This window comes from Acanthisitta chloris, unplaced genomic scaffold, assembly GCF_000695815.1.
Source record: "Acanthisitta chloris isolate BGI_N310 unplaced genomic scaffold, ASM69581v1 scaffold8922, whole genome shotgun sequence".
NCBI lineage: Eukaryota > Metazoa > Chordata > Aves > Passeriformes > Acanthisittidae > Acanthisitta > Acanthisitta chloris.
The window spans coordinates 87,942-113,460 of NW_008660991.1; the positions used below are offsets into that span (position 1 = coordinate 87,942).

Genomic DNA, 25,519 nt, shown 5'->3' on the forward strand with positions numbered 1-25,519 from the left:
GTGGCTTTCAGCAGCTAAGTATGCTCTTTTGCTTGCTCTAGGAGTTGCCCAGCCAAAACCAATACACTTTTGCTTTAGTTTGTGGCTCCAGATATATCATATCACTCTCCTCCTGGTCATACCTCTCATTCCTCGTTCAGGGGCTTCCTATCAATGGGCTCTTTTGTCTAATAATATTCCTTCCACAGTAGTGTCCTCTCTCATGGAAGCTCTCCAGTCTGGGAGAATAAGCTTGGATGTATCTGAAGGATATCTAAACAAAGGTCTGTGAATCATTTTACCTTAGTATCTGTGCACAGCTAATCAAAGAGACCTGGATTTTACCTGCCCTACGACAATTCCATCTTTACCTTCCTTAGAGACAAGGTTCAGGATTAATTGCTTTCTGCAGAAGCTCTCTGCAACATTGAAGTAGAAGGATAGTTAGTAAGGTTGGTATAGGAATATATACTGCAGGTGCATGAGAAATCTCTGGGGTTTGCCAATACCCTGCCAGGTTGACCAAAAATCCTTTGAAATCAATGGGTATTTTCTCTCCTATTAAAACAGCGACATATCCAGCAGTGTGATGGGAGGATGCAGACCTAGTTCACCAAATACAAAATTTGCTCTTCACTGTACCATGTTCCTCAGACTCTAGGTGAAATCTGTATTTTATTGAAGATAGGATTTCCAGGCAGGCTCTACTGCTATGCCTAAATGTAGCTTTTGGAGTTTTTTTTTAATTTTGACCTGCAAATCTCACCTAGTGAGATACACTATTAAAAGACAGAAGTAAAGAAACACCTTCAAGACCAGTGGAAAGAGCTGTTTCTGAGAAATGAAGGGAGGGAAGATCATTTTTCATTGCTACTCTCTACACAACTGAAGCACCAAAATGTAGGCTCTCAGAAGCGTGCAATTCCTCTCTCTGCCTAAAAAACTACTTGAGAATGATATTGTTCTTCATTTTGTCTGACTTATCTCTCACTTTCTACAGAAATGTATTTCCTCTAAGAAAAAATATTTTTTAAATATCCACATTTGTATGCCTCTCCAAATCCTTCTCCCCTCCATGCTAAACAGGGTAACTGTAAGCTGTTCAAAGAGCAACACAGTCAGAAACTGTTTAGCTTAGATTAGCTAATAAGTGTCACACACCCTAGAGTAAGCACCCCCAAAAAACAGCTCTTGTTTCTATATCATTAAATAATTTTATGTAGATTTTGTATTTACATATATAGGTATATATGTGTGTAAGCTTGCTTATCATGCAGCTTATTGAGAGACCAGATGACTTTGTGATTAAGGCAATGATCTAACTGTCTTGAGTCCTGGCACTGATTTTCAGCCTATGAATTTCTTCTGTGAATCAAAATGATTTTAAATGACCCTTAGTTTCTTACCCATTTAAAAGAGACAGTAACACTGATTACTGAATAAAGATGAGCGTACAGAATAAAAATGGGAAACAGGGATAGCACCCTCTGAGGAGAAGGCAGAGACCTCTTTTGCAGAGAAAAATATTTTAATTTAATCACTGACATGAAAAGCATCTGCCAAAGCTTACTGAGTAGTCAAATCAGTTAGATCAGTCCTATTGATTTCACCATGGCTGCTCTGCTCTGACATCTGGGTGTCTATAAATGCTTTCCCAACCAATAGTACTCAATACGGATCACATGATGACATTTACAAACATTACAAACATTAAAAAATTAGGAAAACACAAAAAAATGCCTTCTCTAGACATGTACCTGTGTGCATATAGCTTACACTAAACTACCACTAAATTTCAGCATGTAAAAGGCACATTTGAGGTGCCTGTCAGTTTGAAGACAAACATACAAAGCAAAACCTAGACAAATGTAACAAGATAACATGTACAACAAGATTTGCTCAGTCTATCAAAAGAAGCCCTGATTCTGGGTGAGTGGATGTTTCTGGTATTTATCTGAGACGTTCCTTAGGGACCCAGTATTTGAATGCATTCACCCAGGCAGACTTAGCAGAGAAGCTAATGGCATCTGATGGCTTAGCTGCAGGAATAGGGATCTCTCTCCTCACTCCACTATGTGCTACTGCAGAACTCTGCTAGAAAAACCACTGCAGCAGTAGAATCTAGCTGATCACAGAAAATACACTATTACACCTTTCAAAATTTACTGCCTATTAGTTCTTATCCTCTACTTCTTATTATCTCTCCATGTGAAACCTGTCTTTCCTATATCCTTAAATCATTAGGGGTGAAACACTTGAACTATTTCCTCTTCAGACTCCTGCGCTTTAAAGTAATCCACTTGGAAAGGTGAGTGCAAAAGGAATTTCTTGATGGAGAACCAAGAGTACATCTGATTTCATTATCTTGAATAGTGATTAGACAGTAACACAGTAGAAGAAAAAATAGAAAGAAAAACTGTTCAGAAGGCAGTAAATGAATGCCTGGATCTCGCGAGAGTGAGTCATTCTTCAGTACACAGATCACGAATTTAGAAGGGAAAGCCTGAAGGAAGAGCATGGACAAATCACTGTATCACAGCTTGGAAATGCTGTGCTGACTGACTGCTGATGAGAGAATCTGCAGACAAATAGTTCTGACTGTCACAGATGTCCACATCCACGTTACCACTGACACTGGGGCAAAATAATATCCCAAGGGACAAAACGAGACAGATGTGAGTCTGCAGAAAAGCCCACACAGACAAAAAAACTCAATGACTTGCTAATTTTGTTTTTTTTTTTTTTTTTTTTTTTTGGTCAGCCATCATGATAATGATTGTGACCATTATTACAACGGTTATGAAAATGCAAATTCTCTTTTACTCAGACCATTGAACTGGAAACAGTCTGCAGGAGCAGCTATTGGAGCTGCAGCACTCCAGTTCCATGTGTATTTCATAAGAGCAGCCACAGACTGAATCTCTTGGTAGGTAATATGAACCCCAGCTCCAAGTCTATAGCAATCCAACTATGCTTTTTAAGTCTTTAAAAAGATGTTTTTGATATAGCACTAACTGAAAATTTATAATTGGCATGTTTCACATATTCAGTGATAACGCATGAAATGGAATAATCACCTTTTTCTCTGCCTCTTGTGGCAATTCTCCATATTTTGACACAAATGAAAAAAGAAATCAGGTCTACTGACGCAAATTTTAAACCTCAGAGAAAAGTGATCCCCTCAGAATCACACTGCAGAGGGGAAAAAATGTATGTATCAGGTGGAATTCATTTAATCCCATATTTCTCTTGACATTTTTTGTGCTCTCCAGTCATGCAGTTCCCACCACCATCTTATTCCCATCGGCAGGTCTGTGCAGTGCGATGAACTTTGTTTTCTAGACTAATTCTGGTTGTAGCATAAGCTGCAGAGCCCATCAAAGCTAAGGCCAATAGAGGCTTCTGCACCAAGTTATGGCTTTTTCCCCTGGGTAATTTCACACATGAATACCTGAGCAGGCTGAGCGAAGGGAGTTAAAACCAAATTTCTCTCATTATCTTTTATATAGCAAACAGACATTTCCACTTGGTTTGATGAATTGATCGAGAAGCTGAGCCTCTTTTCATGCTGTTTTCTATTTTCGCCTCCAATATAGCAAATGAAGTTCACCGTGACCAAGTGCAGAAGTTGCGCTGTGGGATGCACACACTCTCCAGCCAGCAGCAGTAGCAGGAAGGGTGTGGGCTCTGAAAGCTATGAATTCACACAGTGTTTTCACTTGCATAGCTGGATATTACAGACATATTACTTTATGAATAGGAACAGGTGCCAGCATCCTAGTCATGGCTCATAGTGCTCTCTGATGACTCCCTCGGATAAGACTCATGAGGACCTGACCGAATTTGTCTTAGATCAGCCTGTGACTCAACTATTGCTTACTATTTTCATCCCTGCCTAAGAGAAAGACATTCCTTTGGGATTCAGCGTCTGACTTGCTCTTTGTCAGGACAATGATCTGGTCGTTCAGCCTCAGCTACTGCTGTCTACATTCGGGGGTGAGACGTAAAGACTTGACCTTTGGCTAATCATTGATACCAGGTGGAAGTTACGGGCAGAGTATTTCCAAAAAAAAAATAGACATCTTTCCAAGTGTACTGTAGAACTAAGCTTTAGGCAGGTGGTAATACATCTTTGTCACCGACAGAAATTGGAACAACAACCAACAGTGAAACACTATTTTGTAAACCCCAAATAGCACCACACACCAGAAGGGCTGATGGGAGTTTCCCAGACTCCATTTGAACAGATAAAACTCATCCACCTGAACCTTTCTATGTTCTGCCAGATCTCTAAAGGGATCCAAACCACTGAGGTATGGTTTAGCCTACCTTGTCAGCTCACCAGCTGCAGAAGTTGGAATGCCTGAGCAGAAGTGTTGGTTCTTTTGCTGAGAAGGGGTCCAGCACCAAGGGGTGCTGGATGGCTTTAGTAATGATGATAACTTTTGGGCAGCAAGTCTGTCCACTACCAGCAGGATTGCATTATCTTCATACTTTAATGACCTCCAGCTATGTCCAAGACTAACTGTGAGGCTATAGTCTTAAGTGATGACTTAAAGTCCTATCTTGCCCTCTGAACCAAGCTGGGATGCAAAGTGAAACATATAGCTAGTTCTTCCGTGTTTTCTGTCATCACCGGATGAAGGAGGCTTGAGCTACAGGTATGTCTCAACACATCACTGCTGCTCATGTCAGACAGAAGCATCTGGCTTGCCTGAACAACAGTGAAAACCTGACATTGTTCTCATTGCCATTTGGTGAAAACAAACAAGACAAAGGAAGTTTTTCCTGCCATTTCATGCATGGCAGAAAGGCATTCTGCCTCAATTCCTGATGCCTGCTTGCATCCTCAATGTGATCTAACTCAGAAGAAATGCTGCCATTATAATGGCTTATACTGAATGACAAATGTTGCATTTCCATGATGTGAAGGAATCATATGGCACATTTTCTGTATGTTCCAACTGATTCTCAGAGATTCTGTTCTACTGCTTGCCTGTTTTACTGTAGGTCAAACATAGTGATCAATGCTTTCTGTCATGCTGCTGCACACTTTTTTTCAGTCCTTGCATGGTGTTTGCTGGTGGGCACACTTTAACTGGTGGAACAGTGGTGAGTGTGAAAGTCTTAAGCTTTCTTACCTCAAAGATGCTGAGGTTATCTACATGGCAGAAGAACGAGGAGGGGTTACTGGAAAACTGTCACCAGAGATTCTGTTAAAATTTGGGAAACTTAATAGACTTTCTGGAATTCATTGGTGGAATAAAACAAACTTATGGAGAAAACAGCATTTTGAGAAAAACCTCTGAGGCTGACATAGGCAGCTGTAAGGCAAATATTGGTTTTGCACAAATCTGCATGATTTCATGCTTCTTAAATGGTATCATTAGGAAAAATAATAATAGTCTGTCCTTTCTAAATGCATGCCTGTTAGGGCAAAATGTTTGTGAGAAATGGCTTATCTTCCTTTCCTGGGTGCCAGGAGAGATGGGAATGGTACTTTCTCTTCTTTTTCCCTTTGTTGCCTCTGACATCAGATGTGGAGAAAAAAAATGAGTCTGTGTTCAGTACCCCTGTGGTACCAGCAGTCTGGCTAATTAAAAAGTGCAAGGTAGAATGAGTCCTGCAATCTGTTTTAATCTAATCTACATAGGAAAGAGATTTTTATGTGAAGTTAAAACGCTTATATTACACTGTTCTCATTTCCTGTTTCCTTATTGTGGTATAAGGGGGCTTCATTTCTGGTTATTTTATATCAATCATTTGGCAAGACAGTGGTAAAGCACTTATCCTTTTAAATGTTCTTAATACCAAAAGGAGGAGCATCAGAGGAAAGCTTATAAAATCATTTCCCCTCCCCACTTTTACCTTTCAGTATTCTTTGCTGGTTTGCTCTATCAGCTGTCAGTTCTCATGTGTCTTTTTGGTTTGTGTGTAAGTATTTAATATAGCAGCAGCTGTCTGTTGTACTTGATTCTCTGTTACTGTATATGAGGCTAATTGTGTTCAGTGTGCTCAAAACCAAGGTCACAATAATTGATCCATCTTGGATCCACTGTTTAAATTTTTTTCTACAGAATCTAAGAATATATTTCTGCAGCAATGCTCTCCCTGAATGGCATTCTTTTCTCTCAGACATGCAAATAGGGACTACTCCTACCCTGAGAAACAAGGAATATGCAGGTGCAGTTCCTCTTACCATGAGTGACTATGTCAGCTGTGTGGAGGGAGTGTGATATGGCTGTTTTGCATCAGGGTTCTCCACAGTGTGATGCATTTGCTGCAGGTAACGTGAGGCTAAACTTCAGGAGCTGCAAGTGCTCTCATCTGAGTCAACACACAAGGCAGGGGCACGAGGGAATCAGAATGGAGAGTATGTCCTAAACTGTTGAATCCAACCCCTCATTACTGTGTACAGTCAGATCGCATATTCCAACTGGAAAATATGCCCTGTCCTCCTGTAAGCATTATTAGGGTGTTCATTCACTCACCCCTAACCTATCTGAAGTTTATTCTGGAATCTCCCTGCAATGATAGCCAAAACATCCCCCTAATTTATATTCCAAATTTATGCATTTGCAGTTTCTGCCCATATGTTCTTGTGTGTTTAGCTCAAATAATTCTCCTTCTCTCCCTGTAAATTTATAGAATAACTCATGTATGTTAAGGTATCATAGTCCCTCCAAGTTCATCAAAACTATACTACATACAACAAATTTTTTTTAGGGATCTGCACGTTCAGTACATCATTAACAGACACATGGTTACCTTGTCAAGGCTTTGGTGCAGATAAGAGAAAAAGCTCTGTTTAGCCCTTTAGAACTGACCAAAAAATTCTGTGGCTACAGCTAGCAAAGTGCTGTCCTGAGACGCTAAGCTGTCCTGTCCTATGGCATTAGCACTTCTCTATCAATACTGGAAATACCTAGACAGACTCATTTGGAAACAGCTTTGTCACAACTGTGCTCAAATTCTTTCCATCTGTTGCCACAGACATTACCTCGCACTTTGTGCTTCACAGCATTTCTCAATGTCAGCCGGTTCTTGTTGCCTGATAATTTTAATTCTTTTTCTTCCTGTGGGTGCCAAATCTATTACTGCAGTCACTACACAAGACTGGTCTTCAGACCAACTCTTTGGGTCCTCCACCAGTGAGTTCCTTCTAGCAAGCTACTTCTCTCTCAGCACAGTGCCTTGCGCTTTATCCTCACGAACCAGTTTTTCATCTAGCTTCCAATCTTTAGTGCTAATCCTGTTCTTTGGCTTAACTGATAATTTTCTATGCTGCACCATTGAAAAGCCTTACGGATTACATCTACCATTTGACATTTGTCTATAAAAGTCTGTTAAATTATCAGACAGAATCAGATTTAGCCTGGATTTTTTATCTTTTGTGAACCAGGTTACATTTTATACAATTTTGCATTTATCTCCATGTTCCTACTTACTCCTCCCTGGTGTCTACTTCTGATTTTAGTTTATTGCCTACTTCATATAAAATCATTACAACTGTGTATGTTCACAAGCTTTGAAGTATTCGGATTATTGATCTATTTCTGACATAGTAATTGTCATTTCTATTAAATATCATGTAACGTCTTCATATTTAACCCTCATCCAAACTGAATGTGACAGAGGGTCCTGATTTCATTTTGGTGCCAAGGTAAAGGTTGTTTAATTTTGGCTTCCACTCTCTTTGCATAGTGAAACTATTTATTCTCTTCCTATAGAAGAACCTTTTGCTGTTTGCTTCACTTTCTTCTTCACTGCCAAGCTTTGTTTATCTTTTACAGTAATTAGACTTCACTCCTTTTCTTTTTTGCCTGCACAGTGTTACATTTCTTTGGTGATTATTCTTTGTTCCTTGTTTTCTCTCCAATTATTTCTAATCATTTTTTAAAAGTATGGTTTGTCCATCTGCATCTGGAGCTCTCCCCTACAAGTTGTCCTCTTGCCCTTAAGATATCAAATTCAGATTACTTTAAATCAAAGCTACTACAAGTCTCCTTCAGACTTATTATGGACCTTTTAAACACTCTTGCTTACTAAACTTAACACATGTAGGGATAATTGCAGAAATTTACTCCAGCTAATGAATATCCTTGTCAGCAGTGCTGATGACAAGCATCTATCCCATATTATGGGTTTGAAAGCTTCCAGTTTAGTGTTAAGGGGGAGTATAGAAAAAAAGAAGATGCTTTTTGAAGACGTTCTAGCAGCTAATAAAATACTCTACTGCTTAGATTGAAAGCATGTAGAAGTGACATCTTGTGTCAGCCTGTTGATCTGTTCCTCCATTTTGGTAGGGAATGGAAGCTAATGTGTATGCTTTAACTCTATATTCTCTAGCATTCACTGGTTTGGCTGGTAGGAGGCACAACCCAAATAAGTACTTCAATCCAGTCAGTTCACCAAAACAGACTTGCTTCTTCCTGGTGGCTCATAGATCATGTGGACAGCCAGATATTATTCTTAAAGTATTTCCTAAACATTCTACCTTCTTTACCGGTCACTTTTGGAAATAAAGCCACACTTAATTCCATAAGAAATCTCCAAATTTATAATAGAGTTATTGCATTAACCTCTACCATTTGCTTTCAAAGATGATTCTGTCTATATCTCCAAGGAACTTCTAACCTTTGTTTCCATATGCTAGGGTGGAAATAGCATCCGATTTAAAGAATCAGAATTTGAAAATCCTTGAAGATTTTCAGTAACTTGTTGAAGCTTTTGAATGCAGCTGCTGCTTTGCTAATTCATGACTTTTTATTTGGCTGTCTCCTGTGGGTCACAAATTACTGCTGAGGTGTGTAACTCAAGAACATTCATTGTACTCTCTTGTGTTCAAAAGTATTCTTGTCTTGGGAAATGGTGAAGTGCTCACTTCATTTTTTTTTTTTAATCTGCAAGTAATTCTGAACCTTAGTCTCTTGGTCTTGGCTTTCATATTCACTGAGCATCATTTAGAAAAAGTATGTTGTCAGTAAGATCCATCTCTTTTAATAGGATGTCCTTGTTATGTTTTTCCATCTGTGCTTTTTCTTGAAGTAAAGAAGAAGGCAGTTATATATGTTACAATAGATTTTGCTTGCTGCAGTTAATTCAATCCATTTTCTTGTTCTTTGATATTAAGCATTTTTATTACTCTGCTCCCCAAATTTCCTTTTTCAGCCGATATTCGCCAGCACCTTTCAAATTGATATGGTTTTGTTGAAGACTTATCATTCATGAGTTAATTATTTCCAATAACAGGAAGATTTCCACTAATGTCTTCACTCTCATATTGGGTAGGAATTATAAACACTTCACCTTTATCTTCCATATGACTTCACTTTTCCAAAACACTATTAATTTCCTTCAGAATGTAAGAATTAAACTTCATACATACTCTGTGCTGTATTCAAGAGAACTCTGAACAACTTTTTCCTCACATTGGAACACAAAACTAATTCAAATAAAGTAATGTGTGATGACTACTACTTCTTTCCAAGAGCTCAAAGCCATTGTTACAACCCTTGGCTTTTTGTATACCTATAAGTTAATAATATCAAATAATTAACTCCAAATAAAAATGATTGACAGATGGATGCCAAATGCTAAGCAGAAGGATACCATCATATATTCCAGTACAATGCTGTTGCCTCCCTTTGGCTGCTCTAGTGATCATGTTAAGCCTGGGCACAGAGGTGGGGGTGGAAGAGACTAGTGGGATCACCTCTTCTGACTGTGGACAGCAGTGACTTCAAATTACATATGAAATGAAACAGCATCCTGAATTACACCCCCACCCAGCAATTCCTTAATAATTTTTCACTTGTTCCATAAATTTAACATTTTAGCACTTAGGCTATGCAGAAAGATGTGATACTGAGATATAAAAAGATTTGGTTCAAAAGTTACACACAATAAAAAGGGGTGTGTGTGTTTCCTTCAGAGCAGTCTGAAATCAAGATGTTTTCACTTGGTATTTCTGTTTGGATAATTAGGCATTTCGAACAAAAATGGATTTTGCTACAAAACCTTGAACAAGTTCTGTTGTCAGCAGCTTTTTAACATGAGACCAAAGGAAAAAGATCCCAAGCTAGAAGCACAGAAAACAACCTAAAAACCTTGACATTTATGAAAAGCTAGTCCCTGAAAAAATAGATTTGAAATTGAAGCTTTTATTGTAACTTCTGCAATACGAATGCCACATCTTTTACACTCTTTTTGATGGCTTCAAAACAGTGAGTATCCATGTTTCACTATTCATGCTTTGCAACTAATGAATCCATTGCAAGACAGCACTGTGAAAGGAAGAGACATCCTTTTAACAATGCAGTATTTTCAAAAAGCTGCCATATCTGTGCTGTGTTATTAAAAATCTGTCAGGCCATGCAACATCTTGGTGAGAGGCATTTAATTTTCCAGCTTCTACTCTTTTTTGTCATTTTACTTCATAGCTTTTTTTATTGTATGGCATCCTGCACCATCACACAAAGGGTGAGTGGATGGGGCCCTTTCTGTCACAGGAATTCAAGTGTGACCAAAGACACACCTAACTCCTTTACACCTCAAGGTAGCTCTTCAAATATAGACATCTAACTATTTTCTACTTGACTATAATTTGCAGGACCAAATTCAACTAACTAACAAACAAAATAAATAAATCTAAAGAAATGTAAAAAAGAAACTTTCAAAATGCCACTGAGATGAAAGGCATGCAGACAATTGAGCTTCATGGGAACAGAGTTGCTGAGAGGGAGTCACACTGTAAGAAATTTAGTGCTTTGGAAAAGGAAGGGAAACATGAATGTAGGATTCTGCACATTACCTATGGCATAAAGAATTAACTAGTAATATGACATCCTCATTATTATCAAAGGCTTAGAAGCATTCACAAGGATAAAAGCCCTGTGAGATTAAATTCCATTCAAACAGGAAGTTTATGGATCAAGCAGTTTGCATATCCAATTTCACCAGGAAAAGATCCTAAAGTATATGACAGACGAAGTAATAGTGTAAAAAATAGTTGCTTAGTCTGCACTGCATACTTTACTAGAAATAATGATGCACCACTGACAATATCACTGTCAAAGTTTAAAATAGGTAGGTATCAGTCCCCTAGCAACTGCAAGCAAAGAGAAGGATCTTACTAACTTGAGATTATACTTGCAGGTAAATTAAAAAAGAAAAAGTGAGAACATAATTTGAAGTACTTTCTCAGTTTGTTCAGATGATTGTGAAAAGTCTCTCAGATGTTTATGGATGGATGCCAAATAAAAATCAAAGCAATAAACAATCCTCCCTCAAACCAACCCAAATTTAACTCCTGCTCCCAACCCACAGGCACTGTATCCATCCTGCTCTAGCAAAGCCCAGGCCTATCTGAAGCATATAGAGTCACAGTGAGGCATGGGCTTCATCTGCATAGTCATGGAACTCTGAATTTTTTAAAAGGTTATTCCTTGAGTGGCAGGCTCTCTAATTTAGGAAAATGAACTGAAGCATGCTGAAGCCAGCAGAGAAGTTCATACTGGCTTCAGTGGTTTGGATCAGGATGGCAAAGTACACACTTCTAATGGAGCCTTATAATTCTTCTCCTTTGCTTCCCATAAGGGCCAAATTTTCACCTCAGTGAAGACCATGTAAACTCCCGATTCACAGGCATTGCTTAGGATCTGTGTTGGCAAAAAAAGAACCTGAAATCTATTTCCCCCAACCTGTACCCTCTCTTCTCCATTTGGTTAAAACCCAGTCTCCTCCACGGCTTGTTTGTTGATGCAACGGGAAGGCTGACACTGCTCCCTTCCATTGGAAAGATGCTGTTGGGAATAGCATTGAAAAGTAATTTTTAGAAGCATCAGTAAGTATCAGCAAATGAGGTTTCAGCTAGCACCATTACAGATTTCTAGTGCTGAAACGTTTTGAGTATCATGTTTATCCGTGTATCCAAGTCCTGTGTCACAGATACTCTCAGAGATTCTAAATCAAGATACATGATTTCCCTGATTTATTATGAAATACATAATTTTCTTCATTTGGGAAGTGCTACTATATCCAGAAATTCTGAATTTTTATAGCTGCATCTTGGATAAAATAAAGAATGAATTTGCCAGGGCATAATATAATTGGTTGTGCTTGGCTTGCTAGGTAATGATATAATACGGTCTGACTCGACCTGCTGGTCCAGAACACAATCAGTATGCATGCTCTAGCTGGTGGAAAATATAAAATAAACTGCTTAGATTATTTAGTGAGAACCCAATTTGCTTAGAATGACTAAAGACAACCTACAGCTTGCAGAGAAAAAGTATGAAGTCTAAAAGTTCACGTAATAATAAAGCTAAGGCCGAGACTAAAATGTAAAAAAGAATGACTCCTAAGCAAAAAATCCCCACCCTGTATTTATACAAAAGTTCCAACCCTGTACACCCAGAGACCTGGCCCTAAATTTCCCACACCACTGGTATCCATGTATCCATGACAAAGAATGACTATTGCAGTCTCTGATAGGGCAAAGACAGTCCTGTAACTTGTGCTTAAGAAGGTGAAATGAGAACAGATAGCTTGGCAAGTTTTGAACATAAAAATTGTATAAAACATATCAATATGGTGTTGAAAATACGGAGTTGCATACTTTAATGCTATTGCAGTGGTTGATATTCAACCACCAAAGAAGCCAGACACATTTCCCCATCCACTGGAATATTTGGAATCAATTATTGATTACAGAAGCACTGAAAAAGGCAGCTCTTATGTGGGGGATGCAGACAATTTTAAGATTGATGAATTACAATCTAGTCATCTATATAAACTGGAAAGTCATAAATTATTACATTTTAATACAGTAATGACTTGAACAATTAACATCTTGAATTAGAAGCATATCACCAGAGTTCTGTTAAGTTAATGTGCTGCATTTCAAGGTTCCATGGGTCTGGGAACTGCTCAATGTGCTGGAAGATGTCTGCATATGGGATAAGAACAGAGATGCAGCTGTTTATAAACTCACTGTCCTGCACGCAATGATGTAGCAAGTCTGTATTATATAAAAATGAAATGCTAATGAATCAAAACACTTCAAATGCAATCTTCTCCTCAGTTTGATCTCAGAGGCTCTAAAGCCCAGTTAAACTAATTTCCTACATTTTCCATGGATTTTCGTAGATTTATTGCTATAGGTGCAATAAACCTGTCTGGTTATAAAAGTAGCAGCACAGGGAAAAAACATAACTGTTTCTTGAAAGCCTCATAAAATTATATTCTGCAAGGGGCACTAAACCACTCAGCTGATCCTAGTTCAGCAGAAAACTATTTACTTCCCAGTGCAGTGGGGCTGTGCCCATTGGCCAGTGCAGCAACAAGCAGAAGGTGCTGTGTATCTGAAGGAGATGTACAGCTAGGCTAGGAATGAAACAGCTTTTCTGAAGCTACAAAACAAGCAAGTGTACACAGTCCTAGGAGGGGAATTAATTTAGTTCTTTTAATGCTAACATTAGACTTCATTACTGAGTGCAAGTTGCACATTTCACAGTTCTGCTTCCTCAGACAAAATGCTACCTGATAGTAAACTGGAATGAAAAGGAGGAGGTCATCTGACTAAGGATAAAAACATGGTAACTAAAGCAGAAACCAAATAACTAAGTGGACTTTTAAATTTAGATGATCTTTGAATATAGACTCTCTCTTCAAATTTCTTCTGCAATGTAAGTTTGAAGGGTATGAAAGGAGACACTGACAGCTTGGGAAGCTGATGCTACATTTCAGGGAAAGGTCTTTCCACAAAGTCCTGGAAAAGGTCTTCTCCTTATCAACACTTCAGCTGGGAATAACAAAGCAGAGACACATGTGAGTTGTATGGATTGCTGGATGAGTACAAATCACAAAGGAAATGCAGTGATGAAATACAGGCTTACTATCTATGTAGTAACTGCTTCCTGGAGAAACAGAGGCAAAAGCATTGCACCAGGTGCTGGAGGGACCAGGACTTCCCTGACAGTCTCAGGGAGGATGCAATCCAACCAGATGAGGTGCTGAGAAGGGCTTGCTCTGATTAGTGAACTAGGGGCTGAGATATGATTTGATTGCTCTCTGCTGATGTATCAAAGGAGTAAAATGCTATGGAGATGAGTATTCTTCATGCTAATGGATACTCTTGGCTAAAAGAGGAGTAGACCAAAACAAGTCACAAGTAAATTTATGCTCAAAATCAGAAAGTTTGTAACTGTTGGAGGAGTGACAGTCTAAAACAGTCCCAAGGACAGCAGTGGAGGTAAAATCCTAACTAAGTTTAAGTAAGAGTCCAATAAGAAAGATGACAGCATGATACATACATTAACCATAGGAGAATGGTATTTTCAGTTTTCTAATCAGACAAGTAAGGGGCAGAGGGGGACACCAGTTACTTCAGAGGTGGAACTCAACCATTTATCAGGACACATGTTGAGACGATGCTTTCAACCAGAAAACCTTTCAGTTCTGAGCCTTCTCCTCTTAAGCACTTTTTCAGTAGAGGTCTTAAAGAGAGGCCAAGGTGTTACTATGGTCAAGAGCTGACATGAGCTTGCTGGAGAAAAATGGGGGCCAATGAGGTTGAAAATTCTGCATTCCTGATTCTGCTAATGTACCCAGCAATTAGACACAGGGAAGAAATGAAACCTTTTGTGCACCTCTTGCCTTTCAAGTGCCTGAACTTTGTGGTTTGTGTTTGCAAAATTGCCTTTTTTGTTAGGTTTGAGCAATGCTGAGCACAAAGCTGTCCAACCCCTGCTGCCAAAAGAGTCTTTCCTTCTAATGGAGTTTGATTTTCCTAGTACCCCACCACCACTGTTTTCAAAATTAGATTTGTCTGTCTTTTACTGTGTAATAGATTCATTTTTCTTAGAAACAGTGGACTACCAACACTAGACATATTTTTCTATGGGTATCAAATAATGCTATTAACAGGAGATAATTTTCAGCTAATAACTAATGTCAGACACTTTGGGTTTGAAGTGTGAGGCAGAAATTATGAGAAATAAAATCACACTGAGACAGAGCTGCAAAGCAGCAAACAACCTTTACATTGTATTTTCAATTTTATGGTGGACTCTGAAGCTTTAAACTTTCACTGTCTCATTTAGATTCATTCAAGTAACATTAGTATCACAAAATTTGATTTGAATTGGTTAGATATTCAGAATTTTAAGGCTTTCATTTACTTAACACTTCTCTGGGCCACAATTTTAGATATGAAGTAATCTCCCTCCCATGAATAAATGATGGCACAAAGCACTGCCCCCACCACCCTGATGTTACTTTTATAGATCACACTGGGGTGGGGATACTTGTGAATAATCAAGTGCTGCTCCTTGTAACTGGAGATCAAATGTGTTTCTGTACAACATGGTGTTTTAAATATTAGAGGATCTGTGAGGTCAAAGTTTAACTTCAATGCAAATCTGCTGCACGTTTTGGCATTTACAGTAACAGGCAACCATTGGTTGGCTGACAAGAAAGGTACAATTTAAGAACAATTATGAGTTTTTCAATTCAGAATCAGTATGAACAAAACAATCTTGTTCCCAGGTAAAAGCCTTGGAAGAGTCCTTCCCTTCATGCTGCCACTTTAGGTTCACAGCAGTTGAAATTACCTTTCATAAGTAAGATGAAATTAATGATGCAATGGCTGATGAACAGGTACTCAAGAAGACCAAATAAGACCTCTTTAAAAAGTGAAAATCATAAAATAAAATTGGCTTTGTTGTAGGAAACCTGAAATAAAAAAATCAACTACATTTTAACTGTTTACATCTGGCAAAGCTTGGAGGCTTCTTTTGTTTCCTTGTTCTGCATTGATGTTTCTTCAGGCATACTGCTATTACCCAAACCCATCTCTCATTTCCACATACCTTGTAGTGGAAGAGGAACAATCCACAGAAGAGGCTGTACAGGTCAGCTGTGAGTAGGGAGAGGTTGACAGCAGTAGCACTGGTTTTCTTTATGACCACTGGCATAAAGCTGTAGAGGCCAAACATACAGGCGCTAAAGCCAACATACAGCAAACCTGTGGAAGAGAAACAAGAAGCAAAGTGATCTTTCACAGCCTGCAGAAATGAATTGTGTTAGGAAGAAGAAGGCTATGTTTTTAGAAAAGAATGAATAATGCTTTTTCAAAGAAACTCTCAATTTTTTAAGATACACATATATGGAGTGAAAACCATACCAGCAGTGGACGTGAGGCTTTCTATGGTCTTCATCACAGCAGTGTTGTTTTAAATTGGTGTCTTATGCTACTAGTGACTAATCATGTCCAACATAAATTTGGATAAAATGATGCATTTGGACATATCAAATCTAGTCTCCAAAAGAGCTGAATGTCCCCAACACCAACTGAGTTCAGCTGAGTTGGATGGAGTACACAGTATTTTCTGGGAAGGGACATAAAAAAATGAAGGCAAAATTATTTGCAGAGGAGTTAATGAGACAATGGATGAATGCATGAGGACAGCACACAAGTGTCAGGGGTACTAGTCCTATTTTGCCACCAAACCTGACAACTCACTTCATAGTTTTTCACCTCTGTTCCTCTACCTCTTTTTGTCTGCCTTTCTTAATAAAGCTTTCTGGAGCTGAGACTCTTTGCTGCTCTGTATTTACAGAGTGCCTCACACAAATGAGATTGTTAGACACTAATATAATAAAAATACATTACAGTAAAAATCTAAATTAATTTAAAAACCTAAATAACTTACTGGAAAATAATTCATTGCTTCAGTTATTACTTGATAAATCCCAAGGCAAATTAATCAATATGAAGTTAAAAAACCAGCAAACACTTTGCTCATCTGCTCTCATGCAAATGATATTTCTTAGGTTGCCTTATGCTGCAGAATTCCCAGCTGATATGAGCATGAGCCTAAATTTAGACTCATGCCAGTTCTTCAGAACATGATGTTATTGACTAAAAGTTGTAGAAAGTCTGATTGCCAAGTTTCTGAAAGGGATTAGAAGGGAATCAAAAAGCCCACATAATTTGTATATGTCTGTGGATTCACTTGTTAAAAACTCTTTAGAAAATTTACACAAAGGACAAAATCATCTGTGATGGTTTGAGTCCCTTAGAAGCATCTGAACTGAAGTGTATGTTAATCTGAAACAAATACAACAGCCACAAACTGTCAGTGTCCATACATCAATTGTTATGGCACAATAATGAATGTGAGTTTATAGTCAGAATATGGACAATCCTTGTAAGAACTGGTGTGCATTGTATACTGGTAAGAACAGAATTAAGTCTTAGGCAGTGCTTGAAAACTGCTTTATGCAAACTCTGCAATCTTCTGTAGTAGGCAAATGATTGCATCAAATGGAGCATAGTTTTGTCAATGGGAAATTGTCTGCATACAGGAGCATTAAGTCAGCTTTTCTTCCAGGCTTAACAAGAACAGGTCAGGCACAAAAGCCATTATGGACCTGAAGTCAGCATTGTCAAAGTAGAGTCTGCAAATTACCAGCTGGCCACCAAACCCCTGGTAGTCAGCCTGGATTTAACAAGCATATTCAGGTGCTTTGCTGGAATATGCACTCAACAAACAGTATAATTTTATGATACTGCCTTGGTGTTCACATTATTTGGCAGCCAACTACACGAACTTCACAGCCTGTTTTTCCAAAGGGCATTTCAATTCCTGTAGAAAATTGCTTAAATTGTAGCTGTCCTATCAGAGGTGAATATAAAGTGGCATTTCATTTACAGCTTTAAAATACATGCAATATCCACCAACTAGGTGGCATTTAGCCGTGACAATGAGCAAACTGGAAAAAACATAGTATGATTTTCATATATTGCTTCTTAGAGAGCCAATTTTCAGACTAAAAATGTGTTTAAGTCAAAGGCTTGAAGTCTCAGCCTCCCCAGGTACCCATGCAGTGCAAATGGCAGCCTTGGAAATCACCACTAGTGCTGCAGTCCCAGGCACTGGGAGCTGTGTCTAACCAGGCACTGAGCCACTGGCACCAACTGCCTGTAGCAGGCCCCAGAAGGAAGCAACCTCACACCTTAGGAGGTGCTTTTGTAATGATCTGCTTATCAGCTGGTCTGCGTTAAACCCCTCAGAAGCTCAGCTTTTGTAACTGCTTTCACGTGTGCTGGCATTGTCCTGAACTGAAAGCAGCTGTGGGTAGGATTCATTACACCTAACACATACTGAAGGTTGATCCTCAAAGAAGAGACTGGGAAATTTTAGAGTGCAGATTGTTCAGTCTCTTTTAGATACCAACAGTATAATTTGTATCATGCCTGTTTATTGCTGCTGATGGTAATCAATTTAACTAAATCAGATGTTCACATCCCAGGTATCTAAAGTTGGTGGAAGGAATCCCATCTTATCTGTCTGTCTTCACCCTAATGGGTGAGGTCAACAGTTTTGCCTGGTTAGGTGTGAATTCCTCTTAGCTGTCTGAACTGGCCACTTGGGATTCTAGGATCATGGGGTGATTCAGGCTGGAAAGGAACTCAGAGCTCTTTAGTTCAAACCCTGATCAAACCAGGCTCAGCTGTGGGATCAGACTGTGTTCCTCAGGACTACCCAGCCTGGTCTTGAAGCCTCTGAGGACAAAGACTATACAGCCTTTCCAGGCAACATGCTCCACTGCCTGCCTGCCTGTCCTCAATGTCATTTTCCTTTTATCTGGTCTGAATCTCTCATTTCAGCTTCTGTCTGTTGTCTCTCATCCTCTTGTCATGCACCGCTGTGAAGACCTCGGCTCTGTCCTTTTGATAACCTCCTTGTAGGTAACTTCTCTTCCACAGGCTGAACAAGCCCTGGGCCTTTAGTATTTAGCAATTTCTCTTAAGACTATGTATCTTCACATAGATGGGCAGAATCAACCCCCAGGGACCATTCTAAAGTAGTCCAAGTACCTCAACATGCATTGAGAACCTCTGATTTCACTCCTGAGCATGCTGGTTGAATGTTTCATGGTGTAATGATGCATGAATGTTGCCTTTGATTCTTTATTCCAAAAGAAATTGTTTAATTGGGATGAAATGGAATCAGTTATGATTTTTCATACTGTCTTGGAATAAAGACCATTTCTAAATATACAACCCCCCTGAAACAAAGGACACTTCCTTGGAGATTCGAACTGGCTTTTCTCTTAAATAAAACTGATGTGAATTTATTTGTTACTGTTTCATCTATCACTACAAAACATGTCATGGTTTCATATGAAACCACTTGGTCAGAACAGTATAATCATTCTCCTTTCAGTCAGGCTGTCAGCAAGTATTAATACTTAAACCTTCAGGGACTCAAACAGAGTTACACTGATTTGTACTAAGTGTGAAGATGATGATATGTATCAGGGGAATTTCCAAAATTAAAACCAGCCTGTTTAAAACATGATAGACATAACAGATTGGCTTTAGATCTTTGTATTCAAAAATCATTTGCATCAGTTGAAAGGTAGCTCATACATTCTTAAAAGCACAATTATAGCAGATGGCAACAGGCCACCTTGAGTTATTTATCAGGTTGCCTGCTGTGACTTTATCACCACTATTCAGAAGGCTGATGATTTAACTGTGCTAGATTGCAGATTTGAGTCTGTCACAGTGGATAACTACTCAGGACAAGGCTGTGAACTCCCTGACACAGATTTGTCAATCACTACTTGACAACTTTGTATCACTGCCAATCAATGGAAAGTACACCAAGTGCAGTGGAAACCAGGGAAGAACACAGAGCTGGCACCATTTAATCCAACTGCATCCCATTTCCAATCACTGCCCTAACAAAACAAGCACATATCTGTGATGCTTTTGCTAAGATGACCTCAGTCTTATGAATCATAGGGACTCTTTAGAATTAGTGACTAACTTTCAATGACATTTTAATGGCATCACAGGTGAAGTAAGACTTTATTTCAATAGCACATTTCACTGATATTGAGTTAGAACAGAACTCTCATGGAAGTATATATGACATTTACAGAGATAGTAGATTAATTCACTGTGACCACTGCTAGTTCCATCAGTACCAGATTAATTATGTCCCTGAGCTCCTTATCATGAAATATAAACAAACACTGATGCAATTATGCTAATTATCTCAGACTAAAGAAAGCCAATACATTTATAGTACGCAGCTGAGTATGTTTCTCTATGGATTTGTCACTTAGTTTTACAGTGCAACCATCAAATTTCCAAGACTGCTAGGTGCAGTGTTTTGTGAACAATGCTTTGTTTTTATTAGGATTATGATGATGAGAGGAAATTGTGAACTAAGTTTACAGAAAGCAACAGTGTATTCCATAACTTGTATCCCCTCTCCTCAGGGATTCCCCACATAATCAGTGCCTTTGCACACTTCTGAGCTGTCATTTTGATGTTCATTCTGGAACTAGGTAACAAGTTATTGTCAATGGATTGCCAAAGCGTGAACGCCCTGCTATCAATCAGCTCTGTACTATTAGTATTCTTTTATTTCTCTTATTGTCATAAATAATGGAAGAGTGATTATAGGGACTCTTCTAAATGCTGATTTGCTTTTAAAGCAAATAATTCATTGGACTCATTAGAAGAGAGTCTTAGATCGTAAACTCAGCTCCCAAACTGAAAAAGGAAAATGCAACGCACTGCATAGCAGAACACTGGAACAGCCTCATTGTGCACGATGCTCCCTAAACTCATCTAAAGGACACATCTGCTATATTCCTCCAGGACTAATTTGAAGGCAATTAACCATTTCCATACAGAAATACTCCCCTTGGAGATGAGTTTATAAGGCTATAATATACACTGTGAGTACTTTTTTAGGGTTTTTTGTTAGGTTCCATTTTCTTTCTTTGGCATTCATTGAAAAGGTTTGGCACTTACTACCTCATTTATTTGTCCCAGTGTTGCATTGAATCTTAGAACTGGAACCCCATTATTGTTTTACTTCATGGCTGTCTGAATAATGACCTTATAGCATTCATATGCTTAACCTAATGGTGCAAGGAAGGCACAATGTGGCAATGGGAGGACAGATCATTTCAGAACGGTTATGAGGCATGTGGTTCAACCTGTGGCAGTAACTGGCAAAAAAGTCACAAACATTGGCTCCTATGAAGCTTCATGCCTCCCTTCTCAAACACTGGCTGTCTCCATGCCTCCTTCAGCAGCTATCTTCAATGAAGTAAAGTGTTTTCTTACCTATTTGCCAATCCCAGGGAACTTTCAACAGCTCTTTGTGTTCCATGATTGCACTAGAAGAGAAGAGAAGGCAAAATTTGATGGAAAAGAAGTTAAATTACTTCCACTCATTCAATTCAAATGCTGGACAAAATAACACAAATAACCTTATAACAAAAACTCTCTGTAGGACCCAAATGCAATCAGAGTTTGCTAATCCACTCTGGCATTATCCCCATACCTGTGTATTTGAAAGATCTTCAGGGCAGTAATCAGATGTGATAGCATACAATTTCCACTGGATTATTTCCAGTTCTCTATATAACTGCTCTACAGGCCCATCCCCCAATATGTTCAATCCTCTTGTACTCTTCTGACTTAATATTCTGAAAGCCTTTGAACTTTAATGATTAATAATGTATCTATCTAAGTTATTCACACCTCAGAGCAGCTCTGCAGTGTAAAATAAATAGATATCACAGATTGGCTTTGGGGAGCATACTGTGATTTGTCATACACTGAGAGAAACCAGTCACAGCAATGAAAGTCAGAAAACAAAATAAAGATGGACAAACCTCCGAAATCCACTTTCAATATCTTGTAACTCTTGCATTGCACATTAACATCAAAATCCCAGATCCATGAAATTCTAAGGTGGCAATAGGTCAGCTCTTCCCAGTCCAGGCAAATAGACCCTTGGAGATAAAATATCTCACAAGATAGGTCTTCACTTAGGTAACTGCTTTCTCTGGTCTGTGATTTCCAGATAAATCCTGCTATGCAGAACTCTGCATGCTAGTCTGGATACTATTTTAAACAAGTATAAAACATGGAATTACGCAGATTGAAAAACAAAGTACCTAGTACAAAAGATGGCAATGGAAGACCAAGTGTAATAGTAAAACTGCAGGAACTCAGTGCCTTCCAGGTTAATCTAGTCTAGAGAGTTGCATCCTGGAAATTGTAATTTGTTTGCTGCTGATGTGTGGCAAATCTAATACTGTGTACAGAATAATAAGACTATTTTGTCTGCAAAACAACTAAATTGTAAGTGTCTTTGCATGCATAAGGCATATGTCTCTTTTATCAGCAATTGTTTACCAGGCTCTTGGTAAACAAATTTTGATATAACTTAAATGTAGGAACATTGTTTTCATATTATTGCCTATGTGATACAAAATGTAGATAAAACAATATGCTGTGGCCTGTGATTAATTATGCTCTGTGAAACAAAGAGGCAACTTTGCCAGAAGTGGCCATTTAGCAATGCCAGAGGCACTGAAGAATTGAAACAATGGTGATCTCTGAAAGCTTGTGGTGATGGGAGAAGGTCCCTGATGACTGAAAAGGAACAAATGCAATATCCAGTCTCAAACACAGCAAAACCTATAGCCTGGCGAGGTTCACACTAACCTTTGGGAAGATTATAAAACAAATCTTCCAACATGATTTCCCTAAAGATCCTTAGAGACTGATGCGGTGTGAACTGGATGGGTGGACTACCCACAATGTACTCTGAAGAAAAGGGCCAAGGGGAACCTCATGAAATTCAAGAAAAGCAAATGTGAACTCCTGGACCTGGGGTGGAATGACACCATGCAACAGTACAGACTGGGAGATGACTGTATAGAAAGGTGTTTTTCAGGAATAAACCTTAGAGTCCTGGTAGACATCAACCTGGACATAAGTCAGCAATGTATCCCTGGAGCAGAGGAGGCCAACGACATCCTGAGCTGTGTTAGTAAGAGTCTGGCCAGCAAGCAGAGGGATGCAATTTGCAAGACAGCACCTAGAGTACTGCATCCGATTTTGGGCTGCTCAGAACAAGACAGACATTAACAAATTGGAGGGAGCACAATGGAACTCCATCACAATGGTCAGGCATCTTGAACACATGATGTAAGATGAGATGCTGAAACAGAAGGGTTTGTCCAGTGTGAAGAAGAGAAGGCTAAGCCGGGGTAAGGAGAACAGGACAATAAATTTTCTATCTTAACTACCTAGTGGGTAGTTACAGAAAAGATAGTCATACTTTTCTGAGGTGCACAACAAAAGGATGAATGACAATGGACACAAGTTGCAATGTGGAAAGCTGATTAAATAGCAAAGAAAAGAAATAGTCAAACACTGGAACAGGTTGCCCAGCATGACTGCCATTTCCATTCTTGAAGAAATTAAGAAATCAACTGTACAAGTTCCTAAGCAACCTGACGTAACTTTGAAGTTAGCTTTGAGTAGGAGCTTGAACTAGATGACCTTCAGGGGTCCAGTACAAAGTAGGTTATCATATGACTATGTGATTCCATCAGACAGCATTACCTAGGATACTCCATTTGCTAGGCAGTTCCAGTATCCCCAACTCTTGTAAACTAGTTTCTTCTCTTGTTGTGATACATAGTTCCTCCCTGCTTGGATCACATTCAACATACTAAACTTCTATTTCCACCATGCCTGGGTAGTAAGCCAACTCCTCACTTCACTGACACCTTAGCCCTTCATTTGATGCACAACAGGCACTATCTGTGTTTATTTTATGTTACAGTCCACTATTAGGCACCTTTGCAAAACTGTTCTAGAAGACAAGAGCCGACTTCTTGGAAGTCCTCTTGGAGACACAGCCCTGTAGTACACTTGAAGCATAAACTAACATGAGTCACCCACACTTATGTAGATATTTGTAAATACATACAGAATAAAAGGCAAATACCACAGCTTTTGCTACTATATTATCTTGAGATTGGTGCATGTAAATAAAAGGGACATTCACTTGTGGGTACTGTTTTGTCTTTTCTACATTCAGCACAGTCCTACACACTTTTGGATACTTTCTCTTCTTCACAATTGCACTACTCCCTGTAAAACCTATGAACATGAGGGACTTCAACCTCCAGAGGTATTAGCACATTTAGGTGACCCATTCTCAACCACTTTGTGGATACCAACCAGACTTTGACCAGTGCTGTGTATAGCATGCTGGGAAATGGCCCTATCCATGAGACATTCTTTCCCCAGACTACATCAGTTTACAGGATCTAACGGTCCTGTATTGCACTGAAGTAGCCAGTAGTGTTTCAAAGAAAGAGTAAGCTTCTTTCTGAAACAATTGGTATGTTTAGTTAGATTAAACGTCCATGAACACATATGTGACTTCTGCAATTCAATACACATAAAGGTAAGAAAATGCTGAATTGTTTCATGGAACCACTTAGAAACATTATTGGCCTCTTCAGATATGCAAGCTTTTGCTACTTTGTTAAAAAGGTACACTTATAAGGTAAGTGTGGTTGGGTCTCCAGAAAGTGCCACAAATGCACTAGCAGCAAAAGGCTGCAGAGGCTGGTGGAGAAAAACCTGTTGGTGAGAACTTTTTGGGCCTTAGAGCTTTCAGTAAAAAAATGGTTTCATATTATTTCCTTCCAGTCTTGACCTCAAGACACAAAGAAGCCTTGTCTCAGCACTAGCTTCTCCCCAAGTAAAACAGCTCACAGACCTTGAATTGTGACTAACTGCTTGGGTCAAGAAGGAGTAATGGCACTACAATTAAATTCAGGAATATGAGACATGGACATGACAGTTTACACACAGAGTGCAACACAAAGGCATTGCTTCGATGCCCTCAGAATCAGTTAGTACCTACTTATCACAATTGCATTAAAAAAATGCTTTAACCAAAGATACTAGGCACATTTATGTGCTCTTAAATTATGTATTTTTAAAAAGGGAACTCCTTGTATGGCAGCTAGTTAATATGAATAATTTTAAGACACTTTTTCAGATCTCATATAAATAAATTAAGCTTTCTAGCTAAAGAAATAGAACTAATTAAGTGGGAATTGATGAGTCATTTTTTTAATCAGTCTCTGTTCTTAGAAGATGAGTAGCTCAGATGTTGTCACTCACTCACTCACTCTCCCACCAGAAGGATCAGGGAGAGACTCAGAAGGGTAAAAGCTACAAAACTTGTGGGTTGAGAGAAAGACAGTTGAATAGGGAAAGCAAAAGCTGCACACACAAGCAAAGCAAAATGAGGAATTAATTTCCTGCCTCCCATGGGCAGGAGGTGTTCAGCCATCTCCAGGAGAGCAGGGCCCCATCAATTCTAACGGTTCCTTGGGAAGACAAATGCCATCACTTCAAATGTATCCCCTTCCTCCTTCTTCCTCCCACTTTATATACTGAGCATGATGTCATATGGTATGGAATATCTCTTTGGTCAGTATCAGCATCACCGGTCCCAGCTGTGTCTCCTCCGAAGTTCCCATGCACCTCCAATTTCTTTGCCAGTGTGGCAGTATGAAAAACAGAAAAGGCCTTGGCTCTGGGGAAATTTTACTCAGCAATAACAACATCTCTATTACAGTCACTGTGCTCAGTACAAATCCAAAACATAGCCACATACTA

General features: G+C 39.0%; 1 protein-coding gene across 1 annotated transcript in view; it reads right to left on the reverse strand.

The window, feature by feature from the left end:
* The window catches only part of SLC35F1 (solute carrier family 35, member F1), a gene marked incomplete at its 5' end in the record, with an annotated part of 48,960 nt that overhangs the window by 3,369 nt on the left and 20,072 nt on the right, over window positions 1-25,519 (reverse strand). The window contains 2 exons of the mRNA XM_009070045.1: window positions 15,852-16,006; window positions 21,140-21,192. Of these exons, the coding sequence (XP_009068293.1) occupies window positions 15,852-16,006; window positions 21,140-21,192 (208 nt within the window). The remainder of the gene's footprint in view (window positions 1-15,851; window positions 16,007-21,139; window positions 21,193-25,519) is intronic.